General features: G+C 38.5%; 1 protein-coding gene across 1 annotated transcript; it reads right to left on the bottom strand.

Moving 5' to 3' along the window:
• Positions 1–1,911: 1,911 nt before the first annotated feature.
• On the bottom strand, positions 1,912–13,969 carry LOC134045112 (serpin A3-4-like). Its single transcript, XM_062494716.1, has 4 exons — positions 13,336–13,969; positions 6,889–7,159; positions 4,114–4,261; positions 1,912–2,931 (listed from the first exon to the last, which is right to left on the bottom strand). Exons 1-4 carry the CDS (start codon positions 13,967–13,969, stop codon positions 2,743–2,745), a joined length of 1,242 nt encoding a protein of 413 aa, XP_062350700.1. The 3' UTR covers positions 1,912–2,742.
• Positions 13,970–15,855: the final 1,886 nt, after the last annotated feature.

The following is a 15,855-nucleotide window of genomic DNA, read 5'->3' on the forward strand; positions in this document are numbered from 1 at the left end:
ATTAGTGTGGTATGGGGACAGTTTAACAGTTGCATGAGAGTGGAAAGCTTAACATTTTTCTTCTTGAGACAGATAAAAGGTCTTGCATGCATACTAAACAATCAGGGTAATTTGTTGCTACTTGCTATTTGACTACTTCCCCCTCCACACATACTATTCTATTGTTAGGTCAACTTGGAATAGTGGTTTAAGCACAGCCACTGCAAAGGAAGCCCATGTGCAATGGATTGAGCTTTTCTGTTTTGCCAGTGCCCCCCTTGAACATTTCTTTTACACTTTTAACATCTACTGGTCCCTCAAGTTCTTTGACATGATCTCTTTTAAAAAGAATATATTATTTTGTGGCATGACTTCTGCAAGTTTCTTTCCCTCAAAGTTGTCCTTTTTTATTACAGTTTTAATATTCTGGTATTGTTCTTTTTGGCAAGGGGGCATTCCCTGAGCTGATAATGACTTCCATTTCTGAAATTTTTCTTCTTAATTCTAGTTTAGTTTTCTGTGTGAATATGCTTTCATTTTCCCCTTTTCAAATTTGGGTTTCTTGGATTTACTTCCATATGTGTCACTGTACACTTTTACAGAAACACAAGCTGCAAGATCTGGTTATGTCAGAAAACTATCAGTGACATAGGAAAATCTGCAGTGCCTTTAGACTGACGTAGATTACAAATACCTATAAGAATCTGTAGAAAGTACCCTGTCAAGGTTTGCCATAGATCCAGTGATGTAAGCAAGTTTAGTACACCTAATTTTCAGTTTGGGAAACACTAAATTTATTTTTTCTTATGGCTTTATTTGAATGCCACAGAGATGAGTTTTTCTTCACTGTGGTTTTAATTTAATTTAAATTTCTGTACAGAAAGCTTCTAAGCAATGTTCTTGTTTCCCTGTCCTAATTTATTAAAATCCAAAAAGGTGCATAAGATAGTGATGGCCTGTATTTCATTTAAGGACTAACAGGAACTGCAGCTCAAAAATGTGCCAGGACTGATAGCACAGCTATTAGAGGGAGTCAAGAGAGAGCTTTTTAGAAGAGAGATGAGAGACACTCAGAAGCTATGCATTTGCTAAGGTAGGAGCAGCACACTTTATGAATAAACATCTTTGCATGAAATGAATGTCCAGCCTTCCCAAAAGGTTCTCTGCCTAGCAGAGATAGCCTACTATTTGTTCTTCAGGCAAAAGGCAGAGGGCCTTCTGAAACTCATTAGTGGCATTACTGTGCTGATCTAATGTATATGAGCAGTAAATTAATAATTATTTGTTGACACTCATAAAAAAAAACCTGCTTGAGCCGTACTTAATTCTTAACTCTGAATTATAGAATTAAAATAGCAAAATTAGAAACTTCTTTTATGTCAGGTTTATTAATTGTTGTTGTTCTACCATAGTACATTTGTCTGCATATTTCAAGGCTGTACAAAGACTGGTGTAAGTGCTTAATACCTATTAACAGACTAACCCACTTTAGTCAATAATTTACCCCTCCTGCAACCAGAGATTGGGTATGTACCAGGAACATGAGCAAAGAAATAAAATAATAGACGTAAAAACCAGAAAAAAAAATAGATAGGAAAGTGAGCAAAGAAATAAAATAAGCAAGTTCATTATGAATGTGACTGATTATTGTTTCTCTTAATAGTGAAAACAGCTCTTTATAATATTATGGCTATACTAACCATGAAGCAGATGAGGAAACGAGTACCAATGTTGTATTACCAGACAGTCTGGGAACAGAAGGGGTTATATCAAGAGACATAGCAAGTACCACTGCTGGGGTGTGGGTGTCATTGGTAGGCTGCCTGTTCCTATAAACACCACTGGCATGGTGCTTGCTGCCGTGGGTGATCTCCCAGGTGCAGAGAGTAATGGTACAGACACTGGCACCAGGGGGAGATGACTTGTGCTTCCTGCTGCCTGGGGACTTCTAGGAGCTACTTTAGATGCAGGCATAAACTAGAAGTAGTCTTCTGGCTGCTCTGAGCTGTATATTTATTTCACAATGGCTGGCTCCAGGGTGCCAAAGTGCAGAGATCAGATCTATCTCTTCTTTTCTTAGATCAAATTCTTACAACATCTGAAGTTTGCCGGTTTGAGTCTGGATTATAGATTTCACAGAAACAGTAGGGCAGGCCAATATATATCTGCAGGGGAAAAACACCCCTTCTTTGAGACCCCTTTGCAGCAGCCAAACTGGGACAGCAGCTGACAGGCAAGGGTGTAATAGACTCACTGGATAACAATGGTACTATGCAAGGTAATAAGCATTATGCATGATAAGGTCTATACTAGTTATGAACTTCATGTTGGTAGGAGAATGGACACAAATAGTAAAGTAACATAACTTGTAACTATTTGTCAGTCAACATAAAACAAATAGGAGAGAAGGCAGCCATGAGGGAAGAAGCAGACATACACAACCCTCTCCACTCACATGCTCCTCACCTTCCCTGCTAGAAGATGTATCTATGCTGTCAGTATCACACAGGCCTGTTTTGTCCCAGAGCTAATGACAGTTCTGCATGAATGCAACCTTCTTTAAAAAAAAAAAAAAAAAAGAAGCAAGGCCCAAACAAACATGCAACTATGACAACTTAAATTGATGAAGAGTCTCATCTACAAAAAAACAGTGAATAACATCAGTTAAGAAGTGGAGAGCCCCTCTGTAGCCATGTCATACTCATCAGGTCTAATACTTGATTTAAGAGTGGTCATCACCTCATATCTAATTTGTACATTAACTTATTCTTTTTTCAGAGGATTCACAACTTTTCCCATGAAGAGGATAGTGTTCTCCATAGTTATGACCATTAGGAAGGGCCTGTTGAAGGTAATGGTAACTGGAACGGACATGGGCACCATTTCCATGCCTGTGGCAGCTGCTGCTTCCGTGCCAGTCTCATCCACCTTTACCACAGCCTTATGGATAGCCTGTGAAGAAACAGACATTTTACAAGTCAAGAGGGTACACAACTAGCCACCTAGACAAGAATGAGAGTTAAAAGTGCCTGAAGAAGTTACCTGGTAAGAAACAAGTGTCAGATGGACAGGTGTGAGTCCACTGCTTGAAGACACCAAAGTTAGAAATAAATTTAAAATCAGCAAGCTATATGCAGTACAGCTTTCTGGCCCCAGAGAGGAAAAGTTACTCTTCATTGGAGTGGCATGTCCCTGCTACTGAAAACCTTTGCTTTATTTCTTTTCTTATTCCTTGCATCCACTCATGAATATCTCTACAGCTACACCAAAAGTTAAGAGAGTAAGAGCATATTTAACTGTGTATTAGAAGTTCTTATAGTTGAAGAAATAACATGCAGATTAGCACAATGAATAGAAATCTGAAATTATGTTTTCTATGTTCCTTCATGTTTTGGGAAAAATGGGAACAAAGGTGAAGGGCCAGAAATAGAGGGTTAAAGCACAGAAACACAAAAGTTTGACCTTGCAAAATCAAGACACTGACAGATCCTGATTCACTAATGTCCACCTGAGGTCATGAGGGTAGTTGTTTTCTTCATTAGACAATTAAGTTTGCCCTGATTGTCAGCTTTAAACTCCAGGTTTATTGAAGCGTGACCTATCTGTAACTTCTGTCTGAGCCTGGCAGTCATTGTTCATATTCTTGAAGACAAATTTTTGTAATAACTGAATTTTCATTTCCCCCAAACAGCTTAAAAGCAAGCAGTGCTTTTTCTCTTCCCTCACCTCCATAAAACACAAGCAGTGAAACATCCTACAGCTCCCTGCTTGCCCACAAACAGGCTAAAGAAGGCAGACACAAACAGAAGTAGTCAGTAGTGACTGCAACAGCATGCTGCAAGAGGGTACCAAGGTGGGCATAGATGATGATTTGGTCATGTCTACTTTATAAAGTTGCCCCATGCAGGTCAAAGTAGCCTTCTAGATTAAAAAATTACAGACTTGTAACTTGCTCCAACCCAATTGCTCATACAGTGCAGCTAACATGGACAAAATACTCTGTACGCCATCAGCTGCCTTTTCATGTGAAGCAAAGCCTCTTTACATGAGTTTTTGCACCATGGAAAGTTGTACAGAAAGCAAATCAAGCATCAGTAACCATGGGCCCATAAAACAAAAAGCAGTATGACTTACCTGGGAAATTCTGTGCTGGGGCTGCCCGGTGATCCCAGAGAGGTCAGCCTTATCAGTGAATAGATCCATGATGCCCATTTTATATAAGATATCTTTTAGGTTATATGTCCCATAAAGCGTGAATTTTGGAAGATACAAATTTACTGAACTGCCAGAAAAGAAGTGCAAGAATATGGTGAAACATTTGATGAGTTATCACAGAATAACATAGACTCATAAGAGGCAAACTGATTTTGCTTTCTCCCTAAAGACATTTTGCCTGCAGCATCTCTTTAGCCTACATAGGAGATGTAAATTTTCTGAAATTAGTAATCTCTCGTGCAATTTTCTGGAAGAACCTTAATCATGAGCCATTACTGAGGATGCAGAGGATTTGCCTTGTGAAAAAGAAATTCTTTAAGTGTCTCAAGCCAAGCACAAAAAAAAAAAAAAAAAAGATCCAGCACATTCAATTTCACTGGTTAGTTTTGGGGTAAAAAAACCTGACCTTGAGTATTTATCATATAAATCAGGACAGACAAAACAGAACTATATCCACTGAAGAAGCAGGACAATAGTAAGTAGTGATAGAAGGCATGGCAAAATAAAAGACAAAAGCAAATTTACAGAATATAGTTAGTCAGTAGATCATTATTTTTCTGTGCTAAGCCCAGTGTCTGACTTACTCTATTTTAAGTGGCTAGGTTGCTGCTTTCCATAAATTAACTAAAGCTCTGTGTTTCTGACTCATTTCTTCCTGTTTTTTCCCCTAAGTGTCTTGCAATTAGCTTTCAAAGGTTAAGCCAAACATTTACAGCTAGAAGCAACATAATGAGACACAGGTTAGTGCTAGCACTGACATAAGGTACTGCTTTCTGTTGAGAAACCAGGACAGCTCTCCATGGCTTTAGGTCAGGTAGATGTGGAGCCCTTAATGAAACTAGCCAGGGAGAAATTAATCCAGTGGGCAGGTGGGAAAGAAAAAGCCCAAACCTCCAGCACTGCGCAGCATCTAATGCCAGCTCTGGCTGTATCCAAAAACAAGAGTGCTGATGGATTGATAACAGGCTGCTGATCTCTTAGATCTTCCTGATTTCAGACTGTGCTGATTGCTGTCCCGAATGAGGATGCAGCTATTGCTGAATCATCTGCCTTGCTGTTACCTGTGTTTACACTCCTTCACAAGCCCCCAGTCGCTTCCAATACAGAGGAAAGGGAAAGCCACCGACACACCGTAGCAGTGCGACCAGGAAAGGATCAGTGGGATACACTTCCCAGAAGTGAAAGTGTCGTTTTCTCTATAGTTCAGCCATTTAAAAGATTTCAGCTGTCTGTACTGGTCTGGTGACTCTTCAGCAATATCCTCTTTGTCAGCCACCAGAAATGAAAAATGTCCTGCACAACACTTCTGCCACTTATATCAACATCAGTTTTCAGAGAAGGAACAAACACAGGTATCCACAGCCTTTAAATGATTCTATATAATACTTTCATTTATTAAGATCTCCCTGAGATTCAAAATGATAGCAGATGCAATAGTTTTAAAGATTAAAAGGAAAAGGAGGAATTTGTGTCAATAGGAGAGAATGGTTATGATGAAAAATGGGGAGCAGAATTAAAGAAACTTGTTGTTGACTGTGGTTCTTTTTCATATTATAAGATGGAGAGGGGAAATACAAATCCCTCCAATTGTATTTAGCATTTGTCTTGATAATTGTGAAGAAAATGGTTTCCTTGGCAAAAATTATACATAAATATCTTGATTCACCATTGTATATTTCCTGTAGCCACAAGCCACATAGCTGCTCCCAGAAGTTTCAAAACTGTAAAGGTACACAAAGAATTACATAGTTTTTCCTATAGTTGCTTTTTTAGGGTTTTTAGATTTTTTTTTTCTCCATATGACAAAGAAGTTAGATTCTTTTGCTAATATTTAACAGTGAATCAGAGTTAAGAGCAGGAAACCAATTTTGGATTCCTGCATTTTGGATATAATTTTTGTCTTGAGATGGACCATCTAAAAGCATGATTTTCAAATATCTGTGTGAAGGTCACTAATGTGACACATCAAATTTATGAATCAATACAAGGGCATGATAATGTAAACATGTAAGCATGATAATGTAAACCTATGCTTGTACACATATTTTGTGAAAGGCTATTGCCATACATGACACTAAATGAAAGGATTCCATAATTTTTGAAAAAGTATAAACTTTCTGCCTTCTGACTCAAAGCTACCTTGAAATGAGTATAGCTTACTCCTATTTTGCCTTAGTCCTCAGAGAGCCTGGATAAGTGGCTCTGCTCTATATCATTGAGCTGTGCCCTCACAGTTGCTGGATGGAAGTTGTTATTTCAGCATTAACTGTACAATTACTGTTAATTTTAATTAAGCAGAAATTAAGAAAGAGACAAGAAAAAAGGCTGAAGTGGTAGGAATTTACTTGTAAATAGAAGGCAGAACCCCCCCCCCCCACGCCTCCCACCCCCCCCGCAAAAAAAAAAAATAAAGTGAGAAGAGGTCTAAGTCAAAAAAACCTGGGCCTATTGAGAGCTGAAGATGGGAAACAAAAATGCAGAAATAGCAAAAGTCCTAATCTGTGAAGGTTTTCAGTGCATGCAGTATTAAGTGTGAAAACACGTGGACAGTAAAGAGCCACATTCAACTTTGGTCAACTTTGGATTTCTTCTGCTGATTAAAGCAGAACTAAAAATGGCATACTGATTCTGTGTTATACCCCAGCACATTTGTTTCCTTGGCTACCATCTGAAACAAGAACTACAGAATTTTACCTTTTTGTGACTAATGTCCTCCACCTTGACAAACGTTCACAAGACAATCTTTTCTCCAGCTTCCTCATTCTTCCTCTATCAGGCAGAATAAAAAATGCTGAAGCACCTCCTTTGTAATCCATTTGCACCACGGTGGAAGACAGCTGCTCATCATAACCATGCTTGAACAGGCCCATTCCAAACATCATTGGGACTTCAACAGCCTTGTTCCCATCCACAAAAAATTTGCTCATTTTAGTGTATTTTGGATCAAAAGGTTTTTCCCATTCAGCTTGAAATATAAGAGACAGAGTTACAGGATATTTTGAGGACATGAAAGCATATGACGTATTAACATAGGACACATTCTTAGATGACAGATATTGGCATAGTTGGATCAGCTTGAAAGACAAACCAATTTGCAATGATTACTTGATCTAACTAAATACTCAGAATAATTCAATAGCAACACACAGTTGGTAGAATGTGATGTGAAGACACTCCCTCAGATCTTACAGCAAGCTGCAAAATCCTTCATTTAGATGAGTTATCAAGGGTGGTAACTTGCACTTTTCCTCCATGATAACAGTTTTGAGGAGCCTGTAAAATTCCTCATATAATGCAGCCTTTGTCTAAGATTCTCTCATTTTCTTATTCCCAGACCAAAATAGGCTTGTAAAGGGTGACATGAGGGATGAATTCTCCAGAGAAAATAAGGGATTTGGGTTACTTGAAGGGGGATGTTAATACCTCACATTAGTTGATGATGTATAGAGTCATAAAGAACTTAATTCTACCAGGCTGCTGAGTTTAGAAACAAAAGAGCAAGAGCAGAAACCTTTTCCACTGTCATCCTCACCATATTACATTTTCAAAGGTTCCTCACTTAGCTGTGGTGAAACAAACTGTCTGCATTGAAACTCGAAAAGATTCTTATCCTCAGTGAAGAGGAATTTCAAAGCCAAATTTCACGTATCCACATCATACCTTTCAGAGGTTGAGCAAATTTTTTAAAAAGGGGAAAATTGTGGTGTTTTGGAAAGCGTTTCTTTTGTTGGTTTTATTTTAATTTTTAAGAAATCTTGCTGTTCTGTAATAAATTTTGCTTTCTAGAGCAAAACTAATAATTTATCAAATGTAATGATCAAAAGTAGAGCTGTGACACTAAGCAAAATAAGTGGCATCAAAGAAAACCATGAAATGAAATGCATCCCCTTTTAACTTCTGATTTCTGTTTGAGCACTGATTACTAGGCAACTTGTTGCAAATGAAATAACTATTGTCTGTTGTTTCCACCATCTGACATAGCCTGCACTACTAAATAGTTTTTGAAAAAGTGAAATGGAATTTCTTCAGTGCGTGTCTTGTCTATGAAAGCATAGATTGACAACTACAATAATCTGAACAGGAAAAAGTTGATACTTTTGTATATTTCATATGATTTTGTATGTCATTAATAGTCATTAATACTGACATCTATCATCAGATATATAACGTACAGGACTTTAACATTATTATGCTTAAGAGAAAAATATAAAAAGCAGAATGAATCACTGAAAAAGTGAAAGTCGTGAAAAACTTTGACAACATTTATCTAGTGCTCAACTCAGGGAGAGCCAACTGATTTCAAGGAGAATTTTGCTTGAAAACTGAGTAGGATGTTAGAACCACTACTCTGGGCCTCAGGAGAGTAAACTTTGGCCCCTCAAGAGATGTGCTTGGGACAAAGTCATGGAGGGAAGAGCGCCCCAAGAAAGCTGGTTTGTCACAACAATCTCATGGAGCACCAGAGGCTGGGGACAGAGTGACTGCAAAGAGCAGCTGAACATGAGCCAGTGTGTGCCCAGGTGGCCAAGAAAGCCAGTGATATCCTGGCCTGATCAGCAACAGTGTGGCCACCAGGACCAGGACAGGGACTGTCCCCCTGGACGCAGGACTCAGCACTGATGAGACCACACCTTGAGTTCTGTGTCCAGTTTTGGGCCCCTCACAGTGAGAAAGACATTGAAGTGCTGGAGCACTGAGCGGAACAGAGCTGGGGAAGAGTTCAGACAGACAGTCATACGAGGAGCAGCTGAGGGAGCTGGGCTGTTTTAGGCTGGAGAAGAGGAGGCTGTGGCAAGGAACCTCATTTCTTTCTACAGCTGCAGAAAGGAGGCTGTAGCCAGGTCAGGGTCAGTCTCTTCTCCCAGAAAATAAGTGATAGGACAAGAGGAAATGACCTCAAGCTGTTTCAAGGGAGGTTCAGGCTGGACATCAGGAAGATTTTTTTCACTGGAGGAGTTGCCAAACATTTTAACAGGTTGCCCCGGGATATGGTAGATTCATGATCACTGGAAATGTCCAAGAAATTACTGGATTTGGAACTTACTGCAAATAGTTTATTTGACATGATAGTGTTCAATCAAAGGTTGGACTCAAATTTACTGGAGCTCTTTTCCAACCTTAATGGCTCTATTATTCTATTAATATTTAAGGATAACCTCCACCACCCACAGGAGTGATCCATCCTAACAAGTCAGTTAAAATGCCAGGACATCTGTGTGAATGAACAAGGAGCTCTTTGGTGAACTCAAGAATAAACAGGTAGCCTACAGAGAGTGGAAGCAAGGACAGGTAACCTCAGAGGTATAAAAAGAGATTTTCTGAGCCTCCAGGGATTAGGTTAGGAAGGTTAAAGGTGTGATAGAATTAAATCTGGCCAGTGACATCAAGGACAACAAGAAAAGCTTCTATAGGTATGACAATGATGAAAGGAAGACTAGGGAAAATGTGAACTCCCTCCAGAAGGAAATGGGAAGCCTGGTTACCCAGAATGTAGACAAGGCTGAGGTACTCAATCACATTTTTTGCCTCAATCTATACTGGCAAATGCAGGGACTGGGAGAATGAAAAACTGTCCACTGTAGAAGAAGATCAGGTTCAAGACCATGTGAAGAACCTGAAGATGAATGTGTCCATTGGACCTGATGAAATGCATCTGCAGATCCTGAGGGAAATAGATGGGACAGCTAAACCACTATACATCATATTTAAGAAGTTATGGCAGTCCAGTGAAATTCCCACTGACTGAAAAAGAGAAATGAGAGCTCTCATTTTGGAAAAATGAAGAAAAGGAAGACCAAGGAAACTACCAGTTTTCTCACCTCTTTGAGTGGCAGGATATGGAACAGATCCTCATGGAAACTATGCTAAGATACATGGAAAGTTAGGAAGTGATTGGTGACAGACAACATGATTTCACTGAGGAAAAACTGTGGTAAGGAGGAGCAATTGATATCATCTACCTGGAGCTGTGCAACGCATTTCACACTGTCCCACATGACATCCTTGACTCTAAACTGGAGGGATGGGTGTGACAGACGTCCCACTCAGTGGATAAAGAATCATCTGGGTGTTTGCATTTGAAGGCTTGCAGTCAAAACTTGCTGTCCAAGAGGAGATCAGGGATGACCAGTGCTCTTTGGAGGTTTGTGTTACGGACCAGTGCTGTTCAATATCTTTGTTGGGGAAGTGAACAGTGGAATTGAGCGCACCCTCAACAAGTTTGCCAGTGACACCAAGATGGTGTTGTTCTCTTGACATGCTGTAAGGGAAGGATGCCCTCCAGAGGGAAGGGATAGAGAGGGCGCCATTCAGGGAGAGTGAGACAGGCTTGAGAGGTGGCCCCATTAGAATATCATTAATTTCTGCAAGGCTAAGGTCCTGCATGTGAGTTGGGGCAATCCCAAGCACAAATACAACTGGAAAATAATGGACTTGAAAGCAGACCTGAGGAGAAGAACTTGGTCCTGTTGGTTGATGAGAATCTCAACATGGCTCAGCAATGTGTGCCTGCAGCCCAGAAAGCCAAACACATGCTGAGCTGCAACAAAAAAAGTGTGGCCAGTTCCACTTTGGCTTCACTCTGGCAAGATCCCACCTGGAGAATTGCATTCAGCTCTGGAGTCTCCAATTAAAGAAGGATGTGGACATGTTGGAGTAACTCCAGTTGAGGGCCATGAAAAGAATTTGAGGGTTGGAGCTCCTCTCCTGTGAAGACAGGCTGAGAGAGCTGGGGTTGTTCAGCCTGGGAAGAGGATCCAGGGACACCTTGGAGTCCCTTCCAGTACCTAAAGGGGGCCCACAGAGGGGAAAGACTTTTTATACAGGCACATGGTGGTAGGATAAAGGGGAATGATTTTAAACTGAAAGAGGGCAGATTTAAATTTAGATGAGATATAAGGAAGAAATCCTGAACTATGAGGGTGGGGAGGTTAGAATAGAGAAATTGTAGATGCCCCATCCCTGGCAGTGATCAAGGCCAGGTTGGACAGTTCTTTGAGCACTCTGGTGTAGTGGAAGATGTCCCTGCCCCTCACAGAGGGGTTGGAACTAGATGATCATTAAGGTCCCAAACCATGACTATCAGTTAACACACTGATTAGACAGAGATGATATTCAGTAATACTTTCCTCCTATTTCAAAGGCGTTCTTATTCCTGTTCTCACTTCTGTCTTAGGGGGATACCTTTAGGCACCTTCCTCAAGTGCTTCACAGTGTTCAAGTGGCAGAACGAAATTTGAAGTATTTGTTGTTACCAGCTTGACTAAGGCATGAAGAGGGATTGGTGCAATATAGTGGAATAACACGCCTTGTAGGTCAGAGTCAGGAAAATATTGCCAGACTTTTGTCCTTGAAGAAGGAATTCTCTACTATTCTACACCATGAAAAAAAAATTGTCACCAGTAATGTGCAAGTAAGTTTGTAATGCACAAAAAGAGGATAAGCACCTAAAAGCATGGACTGGTTATACAGCTGAGTGAAGTTTAGAAATCCTCTCCAGATTAATCCCAGCTCTAGATAATTAACCTACTTTTGATTTCAACATTTTAAAAAAAGTTATTTTGTTATTGTAATTAATGCTATTCTTTAATCCATTTGCTTTAAAATTGGAGAACTAAAACTGAAACTCCACCACGTTCAGAAGAGCCAGGAAATGTTTGTAGTAGTAAACCAAATATCTCATTAAAAACCCCCAACAACCTTTACTCTTAGGACATGTAAAAGTTAACTAATACAAAATTATATTTAATACAAGGTTTTTTGGGCATTTGTCCCCATTGTGCTACTAAATTCATTGCTCATTCTTCAAAAACCTTTCAGTAGAAGAAAAATCAAAAGGTATTTTGCCTCTTTTGAAAAATGTACCTGATGCTTAATAAAAGTCTAGACGAACATTATTTGAGATAAACAAGTAGGTTTTCAAGATAACTAAGAAAAATCAACCATCTGTATTTCAATTAGCTCCATTTAGTTGTGGCCAATCTTCAGATATTAATACAAGGATCAGAGATGCAGATGGAAAGCAAAAAAAACAGAAATATAATTCTTAATTATTTTCAGGGGAAGCCTCATGTTGGAAAGTGCAAGCATCCAGGTTAACTGTTCTGAAAGGATAGCTTTTTAAAAAATAATTATCTAATATGCCATCTCCATTTCCATTAAAATGCTTGCTATTTTTTATCAGCTAAATTACAGAATATTATTTTTCTGACAACAAATACTTTGCTTTCACCATATAATCAGTAAGAGAGAGAAAGTATGAAATAAGGTGCAACATCTGTTATTAGACCACTGATTGAGCCTTACAGCCTTGATCCTCTTCTTCTCATTATATCAGAAGTCTGAAAAGCTCTGGGAAGATCTGAAGACTGTATCTAAGCAGACTGCACAAGTTAATTAAGAAAAACAAGCTTATTGTCAATAGGCTTGTATTTGATACTGGTGGGTCCATCTCTTCACTGGAAAATATTATAATCTGCAAATCAAAAAAAAAAGGTTGAAACCTATGCCTCTAGACACACCAGGACTACAGATATGCTATTGGCAAAGGCATAGTTAGCAAAAAAATAAGGAGAATGAGTATGAAACTAAAGCTATTGTAGCATGTTGCGTTTTGAATACATAAACATACACAGTAACAGCAAAGCTGTTGTCTAAACATATATTCTGTTTGATAAGATGCTTAGTTTTCCTTTAATAGCATTCTTTGCATTTAACTCTGAACTTGCTGTACAAAAAAGCAGGTGTATTGAAATTCCCAGAAATGGATTTCAGCCAAGCATTTAAGAAAGTGCTTGAATCCCACTAGATTGTCTAGGATTAGATGCTTTACTGTCTAGAGATGCCTTCCTCTCTCTCTCTCTCTAGATATATATATACATGTATATATTCCACTTCATTTTCTGAAGGAAAGAAAGTTATATATTAAAAGATATGGGAAAATTTGCCATTTGCTAGGAGTTATCAGTGTCAAGTAGAACATAATTTCCAATACCTTTGTTTCTAATTAAATATAAAGGAGGACCAAAAGGAAAACGAGATATGAGTCCATCTGCAAAATCCTATTGCAAAAAAAATATGAAGTTCAAGACTGACCTGAGGAAATAATTTATGGGGTAGAAGAACATGGTATGCAAATCTTACCGTTAAAATAAATATAGCTAATAAGGAGAATTTCAGTAAGTGGATCTAGGTTATTTACAAGGTCCTTGATTTTTCCATTCGTTCTTCTTGCTACATATTCGTTGATCTTTAGCTGGGCTTGATCAGCCTTCTTGAAGTTCATAGGATAAGCTTCTCCTTCATAGAAGTTTCTGAGATTACTTAAAAATTTTTCTTGTGGCTTCAGTTGATCAAGCACAAACAGAACATTTCCCATATTCAGCTGTAACCCCCCATTCCTTCTGTTTACCATTTGCATGAGTTGACGATAGCCTTCATGTATGTCATTTTCAGAAATCTGACGAGGGTTAAAGCAAAGGACCCTAAGAATCTGTGTCAGGGTGTCTGATCTGGCACCCAGAGTCAGCATTGCAAAGGCAGTAGAGATGCTCAGAGGAGAGAAGAAAACATTCCCATTGTTTTCACGAGAAGAAATCTCTTTGTAGAAACAACATGCAAATCGACAAACGCTGTTCCTTACACCCTGCCATGGCATGTTTTGGTTTCCTTGTGCTCTTTGATTCTGGTTTCTTACCCCTTGTTGATAAGGCTCATAGCAGTAACTGTTGGAATGGATTCCAACAAGTAAAAGACACAGGAAAAGCAACATCTTCATATTTCTGTGATTCTGTAATAGAAGAAAAGTTACATTTGGCTTACAAATCTTTTCACCTTGTGTTCAGCAATATATCAATCCCTTCACTATACGGAGTTAGCGTAGCACCAGAGACTGAGATGTTTGAGGGAAACGAGCTTTCTATTTCAAGGAAGCAGACTCTGGAAAATTACTCAACCTACTGAAGAGGTTATGAAATAATAAAAATTAAAGTCAAAGAGGGATGAGGTAATTCCAAAGACGCCCTCATTAAAATTAAACTACAATTCATTTTAAACTGGGTTTTTTTCCAATATTCTGTTTTCAATGTCACTTTAAGTGATGAAAGAGTCGAAAGTACAGTTTTACAGAGCAGAAAGCAAGGGAGATGGTCAAAAATAATCAGTTAAATCTGGAAATTTAACAGATGAAAAATCAAAGCAGAAGAAAGGCACAATATACCTCCTTTGTGCAAATTAAAACATGCATTTTTGAATGGGCTGAATGTAAACCCATATGGCAGGCACCTAAGAGAAAGCAAATGCACTTGTTCATGAGGAAGTGATGAACATTTATGTTGATTTCATAAAGTTTGAACAGTTGAGCACAACTAAAAGAAAAATAAAACAACTTCCACAAAAATAAAAAGAAAGAAATAGCAATTAGGAAGTTATCAACACCCTGGGAATACAGTACTGCTTACAGAGAAAGGGGAAATGAGTATGTACATAGAGCAACAAAAAGAAATAAGTGTGCCTGCTGCATGCAAAGGCATGCCCAGCCCAGTGGCCAAATCAAATCACCTAAAAACAAAACCAAAAAAACAAAACAAAACCAAACAAAAACAAAAACAAACAAACAACCCCCCACAAAACAAAACAAAACAGATAATCTCTAGAGCAATCACTGTCTTTATCATCAGAAAGATCAAAAAGGGTGATTTGGCAGACAAGCCTGCAATAGTTGGAAGTGAAGATGAGTGAGTGAATTCTGGAGGAGTGAAGACACTAATAAATACAGACTGAACAGGAAAGCCTTTTCCAGAGCAGCATGAAATCCATTCATTCCACATCTATGGCAATACTTTTACCTCTAGAAATTAATACTTTATCACAACTGGTACAATAACTTCTGTCAGTAAAGAGAAGTAAAGATGTGGAACATCTGGTAATACAAAACATCCTCCTATGGTATGTGATCATTTGACCTACAGAACCTTTAATAAAACAAACTTCTCTCTAGGGGAAAAATAACTAAGGAATTTTGACTTGCACTGAGAAATGCAGCCCCTGCCTTGTAAAAGCTCCAAATCCTTATGAGCTCCCACCATGACCCCACATTTGTGTTCTCCACCTTCCATCATTTTGTTTCTCCAAAAGCCCGTGAACACAGAATGCTGACCTCAGCTTTAGTAATAGATGCTCTAAATATTCCTTAATTCACACTCTGAATATCATAGTCATAGAAATACTACAATTGCTGGGAAGTGCCTGAATCCCATGACAAACCACTTTCAGACAGTGCACTTTCATATCTAGAACAGGTTTAAATTTAAGCTCTGGTTTGTTTGTGATTTGTCTCACCATCACTCTAATTCTTTTAGCCAGAGTTTCTTTTATTTTATGCTCTCTAGATGCTTTAGAGAGAAATCCTTAAGTCTTCATTTCCATTTCATTTCATGCCCTACATTTGTTATTATCATCAATTTACTTAATTTAAAACACTTAGAAATTCAGGTTTCCTAAGGAGAGTCATGCTGTATGAATGTTCCAGTCTCATAGAAGACTTTTCTATTTTAAAAACCCCCAAAATCATAATTAAACAATACAAGAAGCTTTAAGCCAAAATTTGAACATAACAATTTCTCAATTACTATTCAATTTTTTTCCTAAATATAATTTTTTTAC

This window comes from Cinclus cinclus, chromosome 6 (genome assembly GCF_963662255.1).
Source record: "Cinclus cinclus chromosome 6, bCinCin1.1, whole genome shotgun sequence".
In the NCBI taxonomy this organism is placed as follows: domain Eukaryota; kingdom Metazoa; phylum Chordata; class Aves; order Passeriformes; family Cinclidae; genus Cinclus; species Cinclus cinclus.